The 23,761-nt window shown below is 44.7% G+C and overlaps 1 protein-coding gene across 2 annotated transcripts in view; it reads left to right on the top strand.

Annotated features, from left to right (window-relative positions):
* PRR16 (proline rich 16) overlaps window positions 1–23,761 on the top strand; it is a 110,432-nt gene that overhangs the window by 48,056 nt on the left and 38,615 nt on the right. For both annotated transcript variants that reach the window (XM_070736323.1, XM_070736325.1), the window contains exon 2: window positions 9,066–9,977. In XM_070736323.1, the coding sequence (XP_070592424.1) occupies window positions 9,066–9,824 (759 nt within the window). In that variant the 3' untranslated portion in view covers window positions 9,825–9,977. The remainder of the gene's footprint in view (window positions 1–9,065; window positions 9,978–23,761) is intronic.

Here is a 23,761-nt window from a genome sequence, read left to right as displayed (position 1 = left end):
AAGTTTGGACAAAAAACCCCTCTCTCTTCCTCCCTTTTGCTCTATTTCTCCCTCTTTCTCTCTTTTCCTTCCTTCCCTTCATTCTCTCTCTCCATCCCTCTTTCTTTCTTTCTTCCTCTCTTTTTTGCTCTCTTTCTCTCTCCCTCCTTCCCTTCCTCTATGTCTTTCTCTCTCCCTTGCTCTCTCTCTCTGTCTCTCTTGCTATCTCTTTCTTGCTTTTTTCTCTCTCTCTTGCTCTCTCTCTCTCTTTCACTGTCTTGCTATATGTCTCTTTCTTTCTCTTTGCCTCTCTTGCTATCTCTCTTTCTCTGTCTCTCTTGCTATGTCTCTCTTTCTTTCTCTTTCTCTCTCTCTCTGTGCCTCTCTTGCTAAGTCTCTCCTTTTCTCTTGCTATGTCTCTCTTTCTTTTTCTCGCTCTGCCTCTCTTGCTATGTCTCTCTTTCTCTCTCTCTTTCTCTATCTCTCTTTCTCTGCCTCTCTTGCTGTCTCTCTTTCTTGCTCTGTCTCTCTTTCTCTGCCTCTCTTGCTATGTCTCTCTTTCTCTCTCTCTCTGCCTCTTATATGTCTCTCTTTCTCTCTCTCTCTCAGCTGACTGCAAGCGGGAGCCCTGACGGCGGCAGCTGGACGTGGTGCTGGACACCGTATATGCCAGGCACGCAGCGCCAGCATGTACGACGTCCAGCAGCACGTCCAACCGCCACCGTCAGGGCTCCCACTTGCAGTCAGCTGAGAGAGAGAGAGAGAGCGATCCCTCTCGCCGCCGCCATCTCCCCCGACTGCCTGCGGCCGCTGCGGCCACCCCCCCGCTCCCATCGGACACTTGCCGTCGAGAGAGAGAGAGAGAGAGAGAGCGATCCCTCTCGCCTCCGCCATCTCCCCCGACTGCCTGCGGCCGCTGCGGCCACCCCCCGCTCCCATCGGACACTTGCCGTAGAGAGAGAGAGAGAGCGATCCCTCTCGCCTCCGCCATCTCCCCCAACTGCCTGCGGCCGCTGCGGCCACCCCCCCTGCTCCCATCGGACACTTGCCATCGAGAGAGAGAGAGAGAGAGCGATCCCTCTCGCCTCCGCCATCTCCCCCGACTGCCTGCGGCCGCTGCGGCTAGCCCCCCGCTCCCATCGGACACTTGCCGTCGAGAGAGAGAGAGAGAGAGAGCGATCCCTCTCGCCGCCGCCATCTCCCCCGACTGCCTGCGGCCGCTGCGCCCCCCCGCTCCCATCGGACACTTGCCGTAGAGAGAGAGAGAGAGAGAGCGATCCCTCTCGCCGCCGCCATCTCCCCCGACTGCCTGCGGCCACTGCGGCCCCCCCTGCTCCCATCGGACACTTGCCGTCGACGCCAGAGGAGCTCCAGCTGGGCAGGGCGCTGCCGGTACTTCCGTCCTGGGGCTCCCGCTCGCAGCTGTCCCCCGCCTCCTGCTCGATGCCACGGTTTTCGGCGCTCTCCTGCTGGGCCCCAAAGAAAGAAGGCGGGAAAAAGGTGCGAAGAACGGAGCTCTCCTTCTTCCTGCCTTCCTTCTTTGGGGCCCAGCAGGAGAGCGCCGAAAACCGCGGCATCGAGCAGGAGGCGGGGGACAGCTGCGAGAGGGAGCCCCAGGACGGAAGTACCGGCAGCGCCCCGCCCAGCTGAAGCTTGGCGGCACACCTGGCCATGTCTCGCGGCACACCAGTGTGCCGCGGCACACCGGTTGGGAAACGCTGAACTAAACAATGTCATTTGGCGGGACCCAGGGGAAGAGCCTTCTCTATGGCGGCCCCGGCCCTTTGGAATCAACTCCCCCCAGAGATTAGAATTGCCCCCACCCTCACCTTTCGTAAGCTTCTTAAAACCCACCTCTGCCATCAGGCAAGAGGGAACTGAGATATTCTTTCCCCCTAGGCCTTTACAATTTACGCATGGTATGTTTGTATGTATGTTTGGTTTTATAATAAGGTTTTTTTTATTATTTTTTTAGTTTTTTTAGTATTGGATTGTTACATGCTGTTTTTTATCACTGTTGTTAGCCGCCCTGAGTCTACGGAGAGGGGCGGCATACAAATCCAATAAATAATTATTTGGATATTTTTATGATTTTTGGGGGGTTATGATTACTTTTATCTTGTAGATTTCATACAAAGATTAATCCAGTCAGTTTATACTATTCAGACAGCACTTTGACAAATGGATGGCAGATGAAACATCAAATTTACAAGCAGAAAGAAAATGAGCCTTGCCTTCATTCATACCTTCTTAATGCTTTGGCACTTAAGTTCTTTGTGTTATTAAATCAGTATGGCAATCTGTTATAAGTCTGAATGTAGTCATAGTTGCTGCTATGCATTCCACCTGTTGAATGATAGTTTTTGACTAAAAAATGAGATACATTATAAAAGGTATTTTATATTAACTGTTTTAAACCAAGATGTTGTAATTTATCTGAGTAAATGAAATATGCGTTTTATTGAAATTTTAATTTTACAGCAAGAAAACTAAAAGGGGATTTTATAATTCCATTAAACTAAAAGGAACTTTTAACTAGTTATTTTTATAATCATACATTTAATTTTCATTTTAATAAGTAAAAATGATACAAAATATTGTGATTGTATCAGATACTAAATACAACTAAAAGATAAAATATATAAATAAGTGATAATAAATGCATTATTTAAATTGACATTCAGATAGTTCATGACCTTCATTCATAAATTTTATACTTGAATGAAAATGTCCTTGTCCTTGCTAATAATTTATGAGAATTGGAGTGTGATCCAGTTGATTTTCCTAAACTTTTAACATCTTGTGCTTGGAGGCACATTTATTTATTTATTTATTTATTTATTTATTTATTATTTGGATTTGTATGCCGCCCCTCTCTGAAGACTCGGGGCGGCTCACAACAAGTGAAAACAAATCATAAATAATCCAATTAATTAAAATATTTAAAGATTTAAAAAACCCCATATCCTAACAGACACACACACAAGCATACCATGTATAAATTAAACGTGCCCAGGGGGAGATATTTAATTCCCCCATGCCTGACGGCAAAGGTGGGTTTTGAGGAGTTTACGGAAGGCAGGAAGAGTAGGGGCATAGTTTTGATTATCTCAGAATAGATGGATCTAGAATAATGTTGGCAAATGTTTTTGGCATTGAGTGCTGAACCAGGAATGTGAGCATTTGCACTGGCCACCTGGTTTTCCGATTTCTGGCATGCATGCGCATGCAAAGACCATCTGGCCAGTGTGCATGCATGCACCAGAAACTGGAAGAGCAGCCACCCAGTGCACATGCACAAACTAGGAAGATGATCTTGTTATAGCTGGTCTTCATGCGAACATTCATACCAGAAACTGGAAAACCAGGTGGCCAGTGCAAATGCTTGTGCCAGAAACTGGAAGAGCGGCCCCCGGCGCACACATGTGCACCAGGCAGCTGCTCTTCTGATTTCTGGTTCTCCTGTGCGTGTGAAGACCAGCTAGCCAGCATGCCGGAATCCAGAACAGCAACAGGCGATGGCTCGCATGCTATAGAGATGGCTCTCTCCACTTCTGGCCTGCATGCCATAGGTTCACCATCATGGATCTAGAATTTCAAATAATATTTATTATTGTACTTTTATTTTTCAAATTAATACTTTAATGAATAAAGGATACTCTCAGAAGAGATTGTCTTCTGATTATTTATTTAAAAACCACTTGTCATATCTAAGGTGAATACTTTTTTACTTTTATTTATTTTTTGAAACTTAAAATTTTACTTTAAAGCCATATATTTATTGTCTCAATTTCAAAGTCATATAACGGTTTCACCTAGGTTAATTAGATGGCATTGCAAACGCAGAACACTGACTTATGAAAAGCAATGTCATCCAATCATTTTTCCAAAGATAAAACACAATTCACTTAAATCATTTGCTGACATGGTTATAATAAGAGGCATGTACAGGCATGCAAGACAGAAATAGCCAAACTACTTTACCGAATCTGTTGTACTTTAGCACAAAATACAATGGGAATACAACAAAAATATTCCTTTTAACAACTCTTTATTTAAGAACTACAGTGTTCCCTCGATTTTCGCAGGTTCGAACTTCACAAAAAGTCTATACCACGGTTTTTCAAAAATATTAATTAAAAAATACTTTGCAGGTTTTTTTTCCTATACCACGGTTTTTCCCGTCTGATGATGTCATATGTCATCGCCAAACTTTTGTCCGCCTTTAATAAATATTTTTTAATAAACTTTAATAAATAAACATGGTGAGTAATAATCTAAATGGTTGCTAAGGGAGTGGGAAATTGCAATTTAGGGGTTTAAAGTGTTAAGGGAAGGCTTGTGATACTGTTCATAGCCAAAAATAGTGTATTTATTTCCGCATCTCTACTTCGCAGAAATTCGATTTTCGCGGGCGGTCTTGGAACACATCCCCCGCGAAAATCGAGGGAACACTGTATTGTTAAGATAAATGAATATTTTGAAAAAAAGAACTCTGATAATTGTTACTTAAAATATTATAAGATTATTAAATAAACATTTACAATTTTGCATAGGAAATAAACCGGTATTACAAATCAAATAAGTAATTATGCATAGTTATAAAAAACCCTCCATAACTATCTCTATATCTAATCGATTCCTACATTAGATCCTAAAGGATTCATATTTTTTGGTAACGTTCTGCTTATACTGGAAAGTAGCGACTTTATAGCAGAACAGCCTTTCCCAATCTGTGTCTTGAATGTTTGTTTGATTACAGCTCTCCAAATTTCCAATTAGCACTTGTTGGACTCTGGCTCTTAATTCCCAGATTTGTTCATTCTGTGTCAGAATTTTGGAAAAGAAACTAACACATCTAATATGGACGATACTAAGTTAGTGATATACAATACTTATAGTGTGTTTATTTTATGTATGACTGATCCACATCATATCTCATTAGTAGACCTTGGGAAGATTCCTTCCAGTAATGACACTAGTCAAGATTTGATTTAGTACAAAACTAAGCTGAAACGATAGGATGATAACCTTCTGCTCATATTGAAATTGCTAATGGCGCTTGGAATGATGTTTTGAAAACGTAGTTTTCTATTTTGAACTAAATTTCAAAGGACTTATGTATAATGATTGCAACACCATTGCCAGTTGACGATTTAAGGACATGTTGGGTCAATTAATGTTAGCGTTGCTGTTTTTCTGCTATATGAGATTGCAAAAACAGTTTGTCAAAAACTGCCTAAAATAATTGGCTTGGTTGGCTTCACAGATCACTAATGGTGGAGACCCGATTTACAAAGAATCAGTTAAAGCTTGATTTTTAGGTTATTATTTGTCTTTGAATTTAGAATTTAAATCCTAAAGCACCCTTACAAATTGATGTTTTGTTGAATGCAATTTTCATGAGTTTAATGTGAAAAGATTGGAATTTTCAAGCAGTTTTAAGCAACATAAATGATTTAAGTTGTTGCAAGAGAAATGCAGTACAGTATATGGAAATTTTATTACAATAAAATTAATTATAGCAAAGTATATTCAATAATGGTGGACAAAACCTGTAGAACAATTATGTCATAAATGGAGTATGTGCTGACTTTAAAATGCTAGGAAATGCTAAGAAATGGAACAAGTTTACATTTCCTTTGTGTTCAAACAATTGTAAACTACTATTTATGGTATTTATTTAGGCAACAAAAATGCATGGAATTTTGTTGCCAGTTCAAGATGAAATCACATAGTTATCATCCTCTGTTATCTCAGTTGAACAGCTAAAGTAATGTATATCTGGCTCAACTTTGTGTCAAGAAGTCTTGCAAACACTTCTTTATTAAATTGATAGAGGCTTGAGTTCCATGAATTTGGGAATTTCTCATTAACAGTACACTTATGTCGTTTTATCTCCAAACCATTGCATTTCTCCTTTCCCTGCTACTAAGATGCAATACACCATAGTATCAGGTACCAGGTTTCCAAAATAGAGTAGAGTGATGACTTTAAACTCTTCAACATACAATCATAATGGCTTATGGTTGCATATTGTAACAAGACATAACTGTTTTACAATCTTTTTTGTGAGTGTGTCCGTTGTTAAGCAAATGTAGTAGCTGTAAAGTGAATGCCATAATTGTAAAGCAAATGAATGGTTTGTTATAAATGTGGGTTTGTCAAAAGTCAGAAGTGCCAGGTTTCAACAAAATCATCATAAAATGTTGTAACATAACAACAAAATGCTGCAAATTGCTATAAATATAGATGTGTTTCCATGTGCCCAAAATTTGGTCACTTGACTATGGAAGGGATCTTACTGGTGGGATTTTTAATTCTGGGTCATAAGCATAGATCCCTGTAAGCTGAGTTATGTGCCATAGCGTGCTTAGCTGCAGCTCTCAGCGCTCGTTTTTTGAACCCTGCCCAGGAGCCAATCGCCTACCTTTTGCAAAAGCCTATCTTTGGCGATTGGCTCCTGGGCAGGGTTCAAAAACTGAAAGACGCAGCTAAGTGCGCCATGACTAAATGTGCGTGGGGAGAGCTTACCTGGCGGTGGCAGCAGCGGCACCAGGAGTAGCCGACTCACAGCTGACCACCTTGCCGCTGCTATCGCTGGCAACCCTCCCTCCCTCCGGGGCCAAAGCTCACACCCTGCCGCCGCCAGGGAAGCTCCAGCCGGACGGAGTGCACGTAAAACATGAAGAAAAGGTCAGCTGTGAGGCGGCACCCCCCATCCCGCCTTTCCGCGGGACCTTTTCTTTTGCTGCTCCTGGAGAGGGGGCGCCGATGCCGAAAGGCCAACGGCGCACTCCGTCGCTGAGGCTTTTGCTGCTCCTGGAGGGGGGCGCCGATGCCGAAAGCCTCAGCGACGTTTGGCTGCCGGGGGGGCGGGGAGGAGAAATTCCGCCTCCTCCAGGAGCAGCAAATGCCTCAGCGACAAAGCGCGCCGTTTGCCTTTCAGCATCGGCACCCGCCCCTCCAGGAGCAGCAAAAGCCTCAGCTATGGGGCGCGCCGTTTGCCTTTCGGTTCCGTCGCTGAGGCTTTTGCTGCTCCTGGAAGGGGGGTTGGGGGTGCCGGTGCCGAATGCTTTCCCTCTGCGGTGGGGGGTGCAGGGCAGGCGCAGGCAGCCTCAGGAGACAAAGAGGGAATGAGAGAAAGGAAAGAGAGAGAAAGGGAGGGAGAGAAGGAAAGAGTGAGAGATAGAAATGATAGAGAGAAAGAGGGAATGAGAGAAAGGAAAAAGACAGAAAGGGAGGGAGAGAACGAAGGAGCGAGAGATAGAAAGGATAGAGAGAAAGAGGGAATGAGAGAAAGGAAAGAGAGAAAGGGAGGGAGAGAAGGAAAGAGTGAGAGATAGAAAGGATAGAGAGAAAGAGGGAATGAGAGAAAGGAAAGAGACAGAAAGGGAGGGAGAGAAGGAAAGAGTGAGAGATAGAAAGGATAGAGAGAAAGAGGGAATGAGAGAAAGGAAAGAGACAGAAAGGGAGGGAGAGAAGGAAAGAGTGAGAGATAGAAAGGATAGAGAGAAAGAGGGAATGAGAGATAGGAAATGAAGGAGGGAGGGAAAGAAAGTGAGTGATAGAAAGGATAGAAAGAGGGAGGGAGAGAAAGGAAAGAGAGATGAGAGAGGAAGGAAGAGAGAGAAAGGAGGGGTAGCGAATTATGGATGTCAGAACTCGCGCATGCGTAATAGCCTGCGCCCACATTTAAAAAAAAAATATTTAGAGTTTTATGCCGCCCAGTCCCGAAGGGACTGCCGCTCAGACACTCTACTTTTCCGCCCACACCTGAAAAAAATTAGAGGGAACACTGGTCATAAGTCCCCTTTTTTCAGGTCTGTTATAACTGAGTGGTTATCCTATTTAGTGACCAGTATTTAACTTCTTTTGCCATAAAAATTAAATTAATCCTTTTGCTACTGTATAAATGGTGCATCAATTATCAAGATTGTATAAAACAAAAACATAATTGTAGACAAAATATTCATGTTTATCACAGAAGTTATCCCCAAGAATAACTACTGTAATTCATCCCTAATTTAACATATCTTTTTATAATTCAATACCAGTAGCACCTAAATCAGTATCATCTCTCTTACTTTCCTGTTGCACCTTTGGAGGCTTTGGTCTTATCTGTCACATCCATTTGTATTGTCGCCAGTTCTTCTTTGATTTTTTCTGGAAATTCTCTTGCTTTCTTCCTAAAATTCAATTAAAATGAAATATTTTAAATTAAGTTTTTTTTAAAAGTAAAATTTACTCCTTCCAGTTTACGCCATCAAAATGGAATCTTTTTTCTCTTTAAGTCTATCGGTAAGAAAGAAATACTCTTTTCTATTACACAGTATTCTAATTAAAATTTCTTTAAACACAATTATATCTCTATCATCAAATTTCAATCTTGTGTTAAAATTCTGTTGCAGAATATGGTTGTGTTTTTCAGAAAAAAAATTATAGTACAACCCTTGGAACATTTCTTAATTCCATAAATCTTGTGTTTATTCTATAAATTGTACTAATTTCCCCCTTTCCATTCAATCCAAAATTCCAGAATGCTCTAGGAATTGCTTTGAATTTCAAGAAAAATTTCTTCTTTCTCAACTTAAGTGTCAGATTATCTGAATTTCTTTCCAGGTCTCTATAAATTCTATTTTACATTTCAAAATTACTACTTTGACATTAATTTTTTACATCTACATTCAGTTTGTTAGTTTTTCCATATTTTTAACTTCTCCATTTCTTCCCTTCTCTTTACAAGTGTTTTAACCAGTGTTTCTTTATTTAAAACGTGTTAATATTAAGTGAGTTGGACAACTTTTTGTCTAATTCTTCAAACATTTCCTGATGTACCATTTACTGCAGGTTGCTCTAAAGATACTCTCTTAAGCTTCATGTTGTGGTTGCCATTCTAATATAATTCAAATGTAAAGGGTCTTATTTACATCAAGGAACATAAAAGATAGACTCTTTCCTATTTTTTCTGTGTCCTTAATGCATTTATATCAAATGACCCTTTATTGATGTATGGATTACAGCAAATTCTACTGTTTTTAATTCGCATAAATCCTTACCATTATTTGTATTTGATTTTCATGCAGGTCGTTGACCAGATTGATACCCTCACTTCTGACCTGCAGTTGGAAGATGAGATGACTGACAGCTCAAAAACAGACACGTTGAATAGCAGTTCAAGTAGCACAACAGCATCAAGTTTGGAAAAAATAAAAGTTCAAGGCAGTGCCCCACTCAACAGGGCTCCGCTCCATCCATCTGCTATTCTAACAGTATTAAGGAAGCCTAATCCCCCACCACCTCCTCCGCGGCTTACTCCAGTAAAGTGTGAAGATACCCACAGGCCAGTTATCTCTGCCAATCCTGTAAAGACTAATGGGACTCTGCTACGAAATGGAGGCTTACCAGGCGGACCTAATAAAATTCCAAATGGAGATACATATGGTATATCAAATAATAATTTGGACAAAGTTCCGATGCAACCTCTTACGCACAGAACTGAGAAAGACAGATGTCCTCAGGCTGGAACACGGGAACGGGTACGATTTAATGAAAAGGTGCAGTACCATGGCTATTGTGCTGATTGCGACGTGCGGTATAATATTAAAAACAGGGAGGTTCATTTGCACAATGAATCTACTCACATCCCAGGAAAACCTCCTCAACAGTGTCCTCCCTTGCCACCACCTCCTTCACCACTTCCTCCTCCCACATTAGAAAATGGAGGGGTGGGCATATGTCCCAGTAATAGTTTTCCCTCTCTCAGACCTGCAACTGTGCCTCCACCAACTGCACCAAAACCCCAAAAGACCATCCTGAGGAAATCAACCACAACAACAGTGTGATTTTTTCCCCACCTGGAAAACTGTTTTTGCTTTTGTTTTTTTTCTCTTATGTACAAACATTGAAAAAAAGGTAAAGAGCACTTTCTACAAAAGCAATAAAAAGCCCAAATATATTGCACCCTTTCTTCCGTGAAGTGGCAAAAAAATTACATGGTAAGTAGAAAGAACATTGTTTAATGTTGTTAGTCCAATATTTAATGGTTGAAAAGTTGTGTAACAATGTATGTATATATGTATGTATGTATGTATGTATGTATGTATGTATGTATGTATGTATGTATGAAAAAGATTTATATAGCCACCTTGAGCAACTCTGGGCACCTCATGATAATTTTTGGTATTATTTAAGGATGCCATAGCTGTGACACAAGCAATTCTCTGGGAAACTATAAATGTGGAATACCAATTAGGAGTGAAGTCTAATCAGTAGAAAATAATATGTACAGTACTGCACAATTTATTTTATAGTATGTGATACTTTTAAATATTGTTTTTTGAATGTAATCAGTGATTAATCAGAATTATTAAGAACATTTGAGTAGTAGTTTCAATAGAATTTTTATTTCCAATGAAGAAATAACCTAAAATGTTATATTCCAAAATATTTGCTGCATGCAGAAAAATGAGTGCAAAAAAAAAATATCCTCAGAAGTTAATGTTGGAGGATACTCAACTTCTGCTGCCATTCGGAAAACATGAAATAATTTTTATTTGTTAATAATAGGACATACTTAAAACTTCAGTTTTTGCTTATAACAATTCAGTTGAGAATTCTAGGAATTTTGCCATAAATTACTTTTTACTTATTAATTGCTTAAATGTTTGAACAAATTATTAACATTTTTTTTTAAAAAAAACATTGAATGTTAAATATTTGAATTCTAGAGATATTTTTCCAATCTTAATAACGTGCTTGATTTTCTCAGTTACTGCAAAGGATGTTCTGATATTTAGAAATATTATAAATAATACTTATTTAAGCTGGTTGGAAGAAAAATCAGTGAAGTCATTTTATGATAAGCCTTTTTTTTACAAACAATCTTGCATATTAATCATTTTGTTTGAATCTATTTTTTATTGGAACCTTTGAGGAAGTGGGAATCTGTGAGGAAGTGGAGTTTTTCTGTTAAGCCTCGGGCACCCATTCATGATCATCTTTGAGGAGCTGTTCAAGGCAGCAACTTCTTTGAGAGATTTCTTGCAGGTTATATTCAACAGTGTACAATCTAAGTCACATTTTTACATTCAAATCCTAAACAGTGTTAATACATAGTATTATCTGTACTATGTAACATAGTAAAATCTGTTACTCACATAATTTTTTAGCTGATAGTCTTAATTTATTGAACATCTTGTTATTTCAACATAATAGTTGAAAACTATTATGAAATATACATATACACAAACATACACATACATACACACATATATATTTATTAATTGGATTTGTATGCCACCCCTCTCCGAGGACTCGGAGCGGCTCACAACATAATAAAAACCAGTACACAATATCAAAATCTAAAATCCAATTAATGTAATTAACTACTCTAAAAACCCTGGAACGTTAAAAATTATTCATTCACATTCAACAACAAGCATATATCACACTCATCGGCCAGTAGCTAGATTCTAGTGACCCCAAGCCTGGTGGCATAGATGGATTTTCAAGTTTTTACAGAAGACGAGAAGGGTGGGGGCAGTACGAATCTGGGGGGAGTTGATTCCCGAGGGCCGGGCCCCCTACAGAGAAGGCTTTTCCCCTAGGTCCTGCCAAGCAACATTGTCTAGTTGACAGGACCTGGAGAAGGTTGACTCTGTGGGACCTGACTAATCACTGGGATTCGTGTGGCAGAAGGCAGTCCCACAAGTAATTTGGTCTGATGCCATGTAGGTCTTTATAGGTCATAACCCAAACTTTGAATCGTGTTCGGAAACCAATCGGCAGCCAATGCAGTCCACAGAGTGCTGGGGAAACATGGGCATGCCTTGGGAGCCCATGACTGCTCAGCTGCAGCATTCTGTACAATTTGTAGTTTCCGAATACTCTTCAAAGGTAGCCCCATGTAGAAAGCATTGCAGTAGTCGAACCTCGAGGTGATAAGGCCATGAGTGACTATGAGTAGAGACTCCCTGTCCAAATAGGACTGCAACTTGTGCACCAGGAGAACTTGGGCAAACATCCCCCTCGCCATAGCCGAAATATGATGTTCCAAAGTCAACTAAATCGTGGAGGATGCCCAAGTTCAAAAGTCCTCCCCCCCCCGAGTGATGGACGGATGGATGACAATGTCCTTGGCAGGCAGAACCCACAGCTACTTCATCTTGTTGAGGTTGAGTCTGAGCCTGTTAATATTCATACACACACACATAACTTTCTGTATGCCACTTCAAGATTTTGAGCTTAACAGATAGCAATATAATGGGGCAGGTTTACAAAACTAGCTGAGCTGCATAAGAATATTTTAATTAGAATCTTTTTAAAGTTGGTGAAAAATTCTCAAGTGGAAGCTTTAGTCTTAGTATCAGAGTTGGCAACATAGTAAGTTGTTTTTTTATATAATTCCATCATGATGGTTATTTTGTTCCACATCCATTTTTTCTTAAATGTTCTATATGAACAATGAAAACAAGAATGCAGTTACTAATTAAAAGAAGTGCTCTGAAAAAATAAGTTCTATTTTAACATCAAGATCCTTGAGAATTTCAGATTTGCTTGGAATTTTGCAGCTCCCCAGAAGCAGTTGTAGGTTATTTTCTGTTATAAATCTTTCAATGAATGAATGTTTTAAAATAATGATTTCTGAGTATTTGCTTAGAAAAAGTTCTGTAAGACTGCGGAAGGGTAACGGCAGGTATAGATGGTATGATTGAGGAAATACTAAAACAGCAATGTAGTTTGTTAGTGAAGAGGCTATATAAATAATTTAACATATGTATGAAAACTAAATCTGTTTGATGATTGAAAGAATTCCATTATTGTTCCACTATTCAAAGGAAAAGAGGAATGTAAAAACTGAAAGGAGATTAATTTGTTGTCTGGTTCTGGGAAAATATATTCTGATAGAAAGGGTATGCAAAGTGACACTGAGTAAAATTTAGGAACTGCAGTGTGGTTTTATGCCAGGCAGGAGGAATGCAGATATAATTTTAGTTCTTTATAAAGTAACTTAAGAATTTATGAATATGAAGGGAACATTTATTGTACAGTTGTTGATTCAGAGAAAGTGTATGATAGTGTGAATGGGCTTGAATTATGGAATGTTTTACATAAGTATTGAGTTGAAAGTTGGTTGCAGAATGCGATAAGAGTATAATGTGGTGAGAATTAATTGAATTCTTAATGAATAGTTGAACACCAAGTAGGGAATGAAATAAGGAATTATGTACTCTTGGTTATTTTAATGTATTCAGGAACGATAAATGTATAAAAATGTATAAAAATCATGGTGATAATGTAAGAAAACTGTTGGTTGGCATGTGAAAATAAGTTGCTGATATCAAATGATATGCCAAGAATGTGTGATGCAAAGAGAAGTACACAAAGTGGTTGTGAAAATCAACATATTGAAAGACTAAGATCTTCTGAGAGAGAGTAACTAGCCCAATGGAGTCATCCAACTGGCTTTGGACCTAAGGCTGGACTACAGTTCACAATATTCCAATTTCTAAACTCATGCCTTAACCCAGGCCACTATCTTACCCTGTCCCCACTACCTCCGTGTCATGCCACTTTTGTTGTACCACTATCCAACCGCCTGCTGACACCACACTGATTTAGTTTAATTTCATTTAATTTATTGTATTTCTATGCCACCCAGCTCCTGAAGGACTCTGGGCGGCTTACAACAGGATGTAGAAAATACATTTAAAAACATCATAAAAGATTAAAGAACAGTGGGGGAGGAAGGAGGAAGGCGATGTTGCTGCTCCTCCGGACTACGGCAAAATAACACCAAAAATATGGGAAATTGGAGCTAAATTGGACTTGGGGTTCTGCAGGTTTGGAAGGTGAGCAGTTGCTGCTCAGAAGGACCCTTATTTTCTGCTGCTTAGTGCTCCGTGTTTTCTCTGCCCCCAGAGTTTTTGGCTCAGTCGGCTGGGCTCTGGAAACGACGGCCATGGGATTTGGTCGAGCTGCCTGTTGTTTACAGCTTGTTTACAGCTTGTTGTTCACAGCCCCGCAGCACGCTGCCTGCTGTCTGAGCTCAGCAGAGATTGTTTTTATTAAGCGGGGGAAGATCTTGCTGCACCCTGCTCCGTGGCGTTTGTTTCAATCCATCTCAGCCGTGGAGATTTGTGGAGGAAGCAGCTGGGCTGCGGGGAAATGGCGGTTCCCCTTGATTACACCGGGAGGCTGTAGCTAAGACTGGGGGGAGATTGATACTGAGAAAAGCGGAGCCTTGAAGGGAGGAGAGAACGAGGAGAGACGGGACCGAGAGGTGAAGGTGACGCTGGTTGGAGGTGATGCTGCTGGAACGACTCCCCCCCCCCCCCATGAACTAAGGATGCTTGTGAGCTGCTTGGTGGGAGCGCCCAAGCGTCGGAGGCTCTACGGGGTGAAAAGACCTGCATGGAAAGATTAGACTGGATATTGCTGTCGAGGAGGAGGAGGTGGTGGTCCATGAGAGGAACATGGAGACTGGGGGAGATGTCGAAGCGATATCGAGGTGGAAAAGAGAGTTCTTGGAGGCCATGCAGTGGGGTCTGGCAGACAGAGAACTGGAAATGTCGCTCGGAAATCAGCGACGTCATCGGAGGCCACCGAGGAGTGACCAGCGAGGGGCGAGGGTCCTATGAGAGCCAAGAGACTGGTGATGGAACTGAGGGACTGAGAAGAGACCTGGGAGACATCATAGTGCTAGAAAAAGGGGTGACTAACATCAAGAAGAGATCCTTCCTTTTAACCAGGTTGAGATACTCCCCTGGGACACTGAACACTGTTACAATCCAGAACTTCCAATTAAGAACTATAGTTTTTTAAATTTGATAAATTTAGATATTTCTTCTTATTGTATTTTAATAATCAAGTTAATCTATTTTGATTATTATTAATTTAATCTTAATATTATTGGGGGGTTTCTTAATGAATGGATGACTGGGGTGTATGTAATATTGTGCATAGGATGAATGATTGGTGTGAGTGTGATGGTTGGAGTGGGTGGGGTTATGGTATGCATGAGATGAATGAAAATAGCATGAATGACAGATTTGGCCCACCTGACGCTCGGGAGACAGGAGAGGAAGGGGCACCGATCTCTGGGGTTGCAGAGGGTTGGAATATTCCAGTGTTGCTGGGGAGAGGCAGATATGGCGGGGGCCACAGAGTTAGCCGTTCCAGGGGAATGAAGGATCGTTGCTTAATAACGATCCCTTGTTCTGGCTCTGTGAGCCCAATCTTGGGTACTGGTGACGAGTGTAACTCTGGCCCTGGGCTCAGGTTGCTGCTGTTCAATGCCAGGTCGGTGGTAAATAAAGCTCTCCTCATCCGGGATCTGATCCTGGATGAGGAGGCCGACCTGGCATGTATTACTGAAACCTGGCTGGGCCCAGAGGGAGGTGTTCCTCTCTCTAAAATCTGCCCAGCCGGGTTTCAGATATGGCATCAACCTCGACCCCAGGGAAGGGGGGGAGGAGTGGCTGTTATAGCCAGGGAGAGCCTTTGCCTACGTAGACTCATTGCTCCGGAAATTGCGGGTTGCGAGTCTCTCTTGATGAAGTTGGACTTAGGGGTTCAGGTGGGCTTATTTCTCACGTACCTGCCTCCCAGCTGCGTGTCAAAAGCCCTGCCTGTGCTACTCGAGGAGGTAGCCGGGTTGGCGGTGGAGTTCCCCGGACTTACTGTCCTGGGAGACTTCAACCTGCCGTCACTCGGCAAAACCTCTGGGTTGGCACAGGAGTTCATGGCCACCATGACAGCCATGGACCTGACTCAAGTAGTACAGGGTCCGACTCACGAGGGAGGGCACGCACCTGACTTGGTATTCCTTTCCGAGCAATTGAGTAATGGTCTGAGACTAAGGGGCTTAGAAGCATTGCCTTTGTCATGGTCAGACCATTTCCTACTACGGCTTGACTTCCTGGCTCCAATACTTCCCCGCAGGGAGGCGGAACCAATTAAGATATTCCGCCCCAGACGCCTGATGGACCCAGTGGGCTTTCAGACGGCGCTTGGGGTTATTCCAGAGGCACTCGTCCACAGTTCGGTGGAGTTTCTTGCGGAGGCCTGGAACAAGGCTACAGCGGAGGCTCTTTGACCGGATTGCGCCTTTGCGACCTCTCCGTGGCGCTAGACCCCATAGAGCTCCATGGTTCAACGAGGAGCTCCGGGAGTTGAAACGGCAAAAGAGACGTCTAGAGAAGCGATGGAGGAAGAGTAGGTCTGAATCTGACCGAACACTTGTAAGAGCTTTTATTAAGACTTACAAAGTGGCGCTCAAGGCTACAAGATGTGCGTACCATGCCGCCTTGATTGCATCAGCGGAATCCCGCCCGGCCGCTCTGTTTAGGGTGACCCGCTCCCTTCTTAACCAGGGGGGAGTTGGGTGCCCTTACAGAGCAGTGCCGAGGATTTTAACACGTTTTTCGCTGATAAAGTCGCTCAGATCCGGGCCGACCTCGACTCCAATTGTAAAACAGAGTCGACTGACAATGAGTCAGTCGAGGTGACGGGGCACGTACTTGTCCACCTGTCTGGGAAGAGTTTGATCTGGTGACACCTGATGAAGTGGACAAGGCCATTGGAGCTGTGAGTTCTGCCACCTGTCTACTGGATCCGTGTCCCTCCTGGTTGGTCTCGGCCAGCAGGGAGGTGACACGGAGCTGGGCCCAGGAGATTACCAACGCTTCCTTGGGGAGGGGAGTTTTTCCAACACTCTATAAAGAAGCGCTCGTGCGCCCCCTCCTCAAGAAGCCTTCCCTGGACCCAGCCGTACTTAATAACTATCGTCCAGTCTCCAACCCTCCCTTTATGGGGAAGGTTGTTGAGAAGGTGGTGGCACTCCAGCTCCAGCGGTCCTTGGAAGAAGCCTATTATCTAGGTCCCCAGCAGTCGGGTTTCAGGCCTGGTTACAGCACGGAAACCGCTTTGGTCGCGTTGATGGATGATCTCTGGCGGGCCCGGGACAGGGGTTTATCCTCTGTCCTGGTGCTCCTCGATCTCTCAGCGGCTTTCGATACCATCGACCAAGGTATCCTTCGGCACCGGTTGGAGGGGTTGGGGCTGGGAGGCACTGTTTTCCAGTGGTTCTCCTCCTACCTCTCTGGCCGGTTGCAGTCGGTGTTAGTGGGGGGTCAGAAGTCGGCTCCGAGATCTCTCCCTTGGGGGGTGCCTCAGGGGTCGGTCCTCTCTCCCTTGCTATTTAACATCTACATGAAACCTCTGGGTGAGATCATCCAAGGACATGGGATGAGGTATCATCAATATGCCGATGATACCCAGCTTTACATCTCTACCCCATGCCCAGTCAACGAAGCGGTGGAAGTGATGTGCCGGTGCCTGGAGGCTGTTGGGGCCTGGATGGGTGTCAACAGACTCAAGCTCAACCCGGATAAGACGGAGTGGCTGTGGGTTTTGCCTCCCAAGGACAATCCCATCTGTCCGTCCATTACCCTGGGGGGGGAATTATTGACCCCCTCAGAGAGGGTCCGCAACTTGGGCGTCCTCCTCGATCCACAGCTCACATTAGAAAACCATCTGTCAGCTGTGGCGAGGGGGGCATTTGCCCAGGTTCGCCTGGTGCACCAGTTGCGGCCCTATCTGGACCGGGACTCATTGCTCACAGTCACTCATGCCCTTATCACCTCAAGGTTCGACTACTGTAATGCTCTCTACATGGGGCTATCTTTGAAAAGTGTTCGGAAACTTCAGATCGTGCAGAATGCAGCTGCGAGAGCAGTCATGGGCTTACCTAGGTATGCCCATGTTTCACCATCACTCCGCAGTCTGCATTGGCTGCCGATCAATTTCCGGTCACAATTCAAAGTGTTGGTTATGACCTTTAAAGCAGGGGTCGACAAAGTTGTTCAGAATCTAGGAGCCAGCCAAAAAATTTAGGAGCCAGAATTTTTTTTAAGCAAACTTGGTTTTTTGCCGAGTCTCCACCTGACATCGCTTTCACCCCCTCCCCCCTGGCGCAGGCCTGGCTCCGCCGAGCCGGCTCTGCTGTACTCCCGTCGGGATCCGAGGGGAGACCGTTAGTCAGAATCCGAAACAGAGAAGAAGGAAAGGGAGACCGGGACGCGGGTGAGGGGGGGAGGGGGGAGGAGGGGTTACTGGTCGGAAGTCACCGCGCACGCGGCCGGAGGAGGAATGAACAAAACCTCACGCCGGGAGGGGAGGGGCTTCCGCTTCTCTCCGAAGGCGGGTGAGCGGCCAAGATCGGAGCGTCTGTGTGCGGTGGGGGGGAGTGAAGGGGTTCGAGTAGGAGGCGGAATGGAGGCAAGGGGGGGAGGGAGAGACGCACGCAAGCGCAGGGGACGCTGGGAAAGCAGCTCGCTCCGAGGTTGATGGGCGGAGCTACGGAAGCCAAGATGTACCATTTCTGGGCGTAAACACAAGGCGGGAAAAATATACTGTATACCAGTGATTTTCAACCTTTTTTGAGCCACGGCACATTTTTTACATTTACAAAATCCTGGGGCACACCACCAACCAAAATGACACAAATGTAATAAATAAATAAATAATAAATACATACATACATACATACATACATACATACATACATAAATAACCCCCTCATATATACAATCCCATGTAACATCCCCTTATAAATACAGTCAATCATCAATCATCCCTCCTGAAATTTATACCACTGTCTCATTTCTGGGTACTTCTCCTGTCTTTCCCCCTTTTCTCTCTCGTGTTTCTCATTTCTCTCTCTTCCTCCCTTTTTCCCTCATTCCTTCTCCCTCTCACTTCTCCTCTTTTTCCATCCCTGTCTCTCTCCCCCCCTTATGTGTGTGTATGTATACACACTCCAACCATTTCCAAAACCAGTTGAGGGCTGGGGTTTTTTTCTCTTTTATCCTTTTCAAAAACAGGTGTGGGCTGGGGGGGTTTTCTTATTATTTGGGTGCTTTTTACCATATGCTTCAAGAATCACCTCTCTCTCTCTTTTGTTTCACTCTCCTCTCATTCTCTGCCTCAATCATTTTCTCATTTCTCCTTTTTTCTCCCCTTTTTGTTCTCATTTCTCTCACTCTCCTTTCCTCTCCCTATCTGTCTTGCTTTCTCTCTCTCTTGCTATCTTTTTCTCTCTCTTGTTCTCTTATTTTCTCTCTCTCTCTTGTTCTTTCTCTCTCTCATGCTTTCTCTCTCTTGTTCTTTCTCTCTCTGTTGCTCTCTCTCTCTTATTTTCTCTCTCTCTCTCTCTTTCCTTTCTCTCATTCCCTCTTTCTCTCTATCCTTTCTATCTCTCACTCTTTCCTTCTCTCCCTCCCTTTCTCTCTCTTTCCATTCCCTCTTTCTCTCTATCCTTTCTATCTCTCACTCTTTCCTTCTCCCCCTCTCTTTCTCTCTCTTTCCTTTCTCTCATTCCCTTTCTCTCTATCCTTTCTATCTCTCACTTTTTCTTTCTCTCCCTCCCTTTCTCTCTCTTTCCTTTCTCTCATTCCATCTTTGTCTCCTGGGGCTGACTGCGCCTGCCCTGCACCCCCACCGCGGAGGGAAAGCATTTGGCATCGGCACCGCCAACCCCCCCCCCTCCACAAGCAGCAAAAGCCTCTGCGACTGAGCCGGAAGGCAAACGGCGCACCCCACCGCTTAGGCTTTTGCTGCTCCTGGGGGGGGGGAGGATTTTCTCCTCCCCGCCCCCCCGGCAGCCAAACGTCGCTGGTGCAGGAAAGCAGCGTGTTAAAAGGCGCGCTGCTTTCACGGAAAACAAACCCGGCTTTCCTGGCAACGGAGGATGACAAGCAGGATGAAGCGGGGTGGAGCAACGCGAGGCTCAAGCAGGCAGCTTCCGCGCGTTTCTTTCAGCGGAAGAGGAGGAGAGGGAGCGGATCGGGCGGGCGGGGGCTGCGCCTTCTACTGCCGGCGCCTCCCCGCCCCCGCCCCCCCCCCAGGCAGGCAGGGGAATGGGGACTGCGCGCCCATGGAAAAGGGCACGCAGGGGGGGTATTTTGGGGTGCGCGGGTAGCGGCGGCGGCGGGCAATAGCCGGGGGGCGGCTTCTGCAAGTGGGAGCTCCAGGGCTGAAGCCTCAGCCCTGGAGCTCCCACTTGCAGGAGCCACCTCGCGGCACACCTGGCCATGTCTCGCGGCACACTGGTGTGCCGCGGCACACCGGTTGAAAAACACTGCTGTATACATACAGTACAGCAGGCAACATTTTCTAGGCGCCAGACAACATTTTCTAGGCGCCACTGGCGACCAGGCGCCTGGGTTTGTCGATCCTTGCTTTAAAGCCCTTCATGGCATCGGACCAGAATATCTCCGAGACCGCCTCCTGCCCCACAAATCCCAGCGACCGATTAGGTCTCACAGAGTGAGCCTTCTCCGGGTCCCGTCAACTAAACAATGTCGGTTGGCGGGCCCCAGGGGAAGAGCCTTCTCTGTGACGGCACCGGCTCTCTGGAACCAACTCCCCCCAGAGATTAGAACTGCCCCTACTCTTCCTGCCTTCCGTAAACTCCTTAAAACCCACCTTTGCCGTCAGGCATGGGGGAATTGAAACATCTCCCCCTGGGCACGTTTAATTTATACATGGTATGCTTGTGTGTGTGTCTGTTAGTACATGGGATTTTTTAAATCTTTAAATATTTTAATTAATTGGATTATTTATGATTTGTTTCACTTGTTGTGAGCCGCCCCGAGTCTTCGGAGAGGGGCGGCATACAAATCCAAATAATAAATTAAATAAATAAATAAATAAATAAATAAATAAATGTTGATGCCATCACCCCGCCCCCATCACTGGTAATGCCTCATGGCTAACAAAGCTGAAGGCTGGACTGAGATTGGCCATGTGCGAGATGTAGCCCATGGGCTATAATGCCCAGCTCTAATTAATAATAATAATAATAATAATAATAATAATAATTTTTTTTTAGATTTGTATGCCGTCCCTCTCCGAAGACTCGGGGTGGCTCACAACAATAATAAAACAATATTACAATGAAACAAATCTAATATTAAAAACATCTAAAACCCCATCATTTAAAACCATGCAGCACACGCATACCAAACATAAAATATAAAAGCCTGGGGAAGGTGTCTCAGTTCCCCCATGCCTGGCGAGACAGGTGGGTCTTAAGTAATTTGCGAAAGACAAGGATGATGGGGGCAATTCTAATCTCTGGGGGGAGTTGATTCTAGAGGGCCGGGGCCGCAACAGAGAAGGCTCTTCCCCTGGGGCCCGCCAAACGACATTTTTTAGTTGACGGGACCTGGAGAAGGCCAACTCTGTGGGACCCTATCGGTCGCTGGGATTCGTGCGGTAGAAGGCGGTTCCAGAGGTATTCTGGTCCGATGCCATGTAGGGCTTTAAAGGTCATTACCAACACTTTGATTTGTGACCGGAAACTGATCAGCAGCCACTGCAAGCCACGGAGTGTTGGTGAAATGTGGGCGAATCTGGGAAGCCCCACGATAGCTCTCGCGGCCGCATTCTGCACGATCTGAAGTTTCCGAACACTTTTCAAAGGTAGCCCCATGTAGAGAACGTTGCAGTGGTCGAACCTCAAGGTGATGAGGGCATGAGCGACTGTGAGCAATGACTCCCTGTCCAAATAGGGCCGCAACTGGTGCACCAGGCAAACCTGGGCAAACGCCCCCCTCGCCACAGCCGAAAGACGGTGTTCCAATGTTAGCTGTGGATCTACCTTCACTAATATGTCAAACTGTCTCTACTCAATGTCTCTAGCTTTCTTCAATGTCATTTTATTAGATTTGTCTTCGGGGAGAAAACAGGAGAGCTAGTTTGGGCCAGAGGTTATGGCACCTGCTGTGTCCAGGCTTCCCTCAAGTCAACAGTTGAAGCCGGCCGGTGTTCTGGCGTGACTATATAAAGAGCTGTCAGAGGTGCTGACTTTGCCACTCTCCGTAAGCCAAAGCGAGCCGCACTAAACTGTTCGACTGGCACTTTTACTCTTAGCATTGTTACTGAGCTTAATAAACTTGTTAGCCTGTAGTAGTGTGTCTGCCTTAGTTCTAAGCCCTCTCAGGACTTATCAGCACCAGGCTAGAAACTAGGAGACTGTTTAGCCATGAATGCTGGCTGCGTGACTTTCTCTCTTTAACCATGAAAGCTGTCTGGGTCAGTCATTCCCAACCCAACCCATTCATAGGGTTGCTTGGGGGGAAATAAGAAGGGGAAGAAATATCAGGTATCTTCGCTGCCTGACTTATTTACAAAAATAATAAGAGAAACAGTATATTTCTCTTTCTGATTTCCCCCCCTCAATCCATTGACATTGTTGTTGACTACCTTGATGAAGTGGAATTTAGGCCAACCTTCATCTTTTACTTTTATCCTTCTTATGACATTTATTTTACCTTTGTGATATTTGATCCTGTTTAAAAAATGACAAGATGGCCATTGCAGCAGTGAGATAACCACCTCTGAATCAGTACTGCACTCGCTGGGCTGGGGATTAAATGTCACAACTTCCTTCTTGACATTTTTACCTCCCTGCTCTCTCTCCTACTCCTGTTTAAGTAACATCTCCTTTTTCTGTTTTCTTTTAATGCCCCAATGCCTTAGACCAGGGGTCGGGAACCTATGGCTCGCGAGCCAGATATGGCTCTTTTGATGGCCGTATCTGGCTCGCAGACAGGGCTCCTAGCACTGAGCTCCCGCTCGCAGCTGTCCCCTGGCTCCTGCTCGATGCCACGGTTTTCGGCGCTGTCCTGCTGGGCCCCAAAGACGGAAGGCAGGAAGAAGGAGAGCTCCATTCTTCTCGCCTTTTTCCCGCCTTCCGTCTTTGGGGCACAGCAGGACAGCGCCGAAAACCGCGGCATCGAGCAGAAGCCGGGGGACAGCTGCGAGCGGGAGCCCCAGGAGGGGAAGTACCAGCAGCGCCCCGCCCAGCTGAAGCTTCACTGGCGTCGGCGGCAAATGTCCTTTGTGGCCCGGTGGGAGGGGGGGGGCTGCAGCGGCCGCAGGCAGTCGCAGGGAGATGGCGGCGGTGAGAGGGAGCTCCAGCTGGGCTGGGGGTTCGGGGGGGCCATGAACGCCGCCCGGAGCCAATGGCTTCTTTTGGGCTTACTTGAATTCCTGCTGCTGGTAAGCGCGCGCGGGTGGCCGGGTGGGAAGGGCGAGGCGCGAGGGGGAGGCAAGTGGAGAAGCGGAGAGAGAGAGAAGTGGACCAAAAGAAAGAAAAGGGAAAGAGAGGGAGGGAAAGAGAAATGGAGAGGAAGGAAGGAGGGAGGGGAGGGAGGGAGAGAAGGAAGGAAGAGAAAGGAGGGTAGAAAGAGAGGGGGAGAGAGAGGAGAGAGAAAGGAAGAGGAGAGATAGAAAGGAAGAGAGAGAAAGAAAGAGGGATAGAAAGAGAGAGAGAGTGAGAGATGCTCAGTGAGCCTTTCTTTGAAGTTGCCTTTCTTTCTTTCTTTCTTTCTTTCTTTCTTTCTCTCTTTCTCTTTCTCTCTTGCTCTCTTGCTCTTTCATTCTTTTTTTCTTTCTCTTGCTTTCTTTCTTTCTCTTTCTTTCTCTCCTTCCTTCCCTCCTTCCATTTCTTTCATTCCCCCTCTCTATTTTTATTTCTCTTTCATTCTTTCTTTCTCTCTTTCTTGCTTTCTTTCTTGCTCTTTTTCTTTCTCTCTTTTACCTTCCCTTCCTCTATTTCTTCTTTTCTTTCTCCTTCCTACCTTCTTCCCTCCCTCCCTTCCTTCAGTCCTTCCTCTCTTACTCTCCCCTTTCATAAGTTTCCTTGCTTCCTTCCTCTGTTCCTGTCCCTTCCCCCCTTTCTTTCTTTCTTTCTTTCTTTCTTTCTTCTTCT

Source organism: Erythrolamprus reginae, chromosome 2 (genome assembly GCF_031021105.1).
Source record: "Erythrolamprus reginae isolate rEryReg1 chromosome 2, rEryReg1.hap1, whole genome shotgun sequence".
Lineage (NCBI taxonomy): Eukaryota > Metazoa > Chordata > Lepidosauria > Squamata > Dipsadidae > Erythrolamprus > Erythrolamprus reginae.
This window is presented reverse-complemented; position numbering and strand designations above follow the sequence as displayed.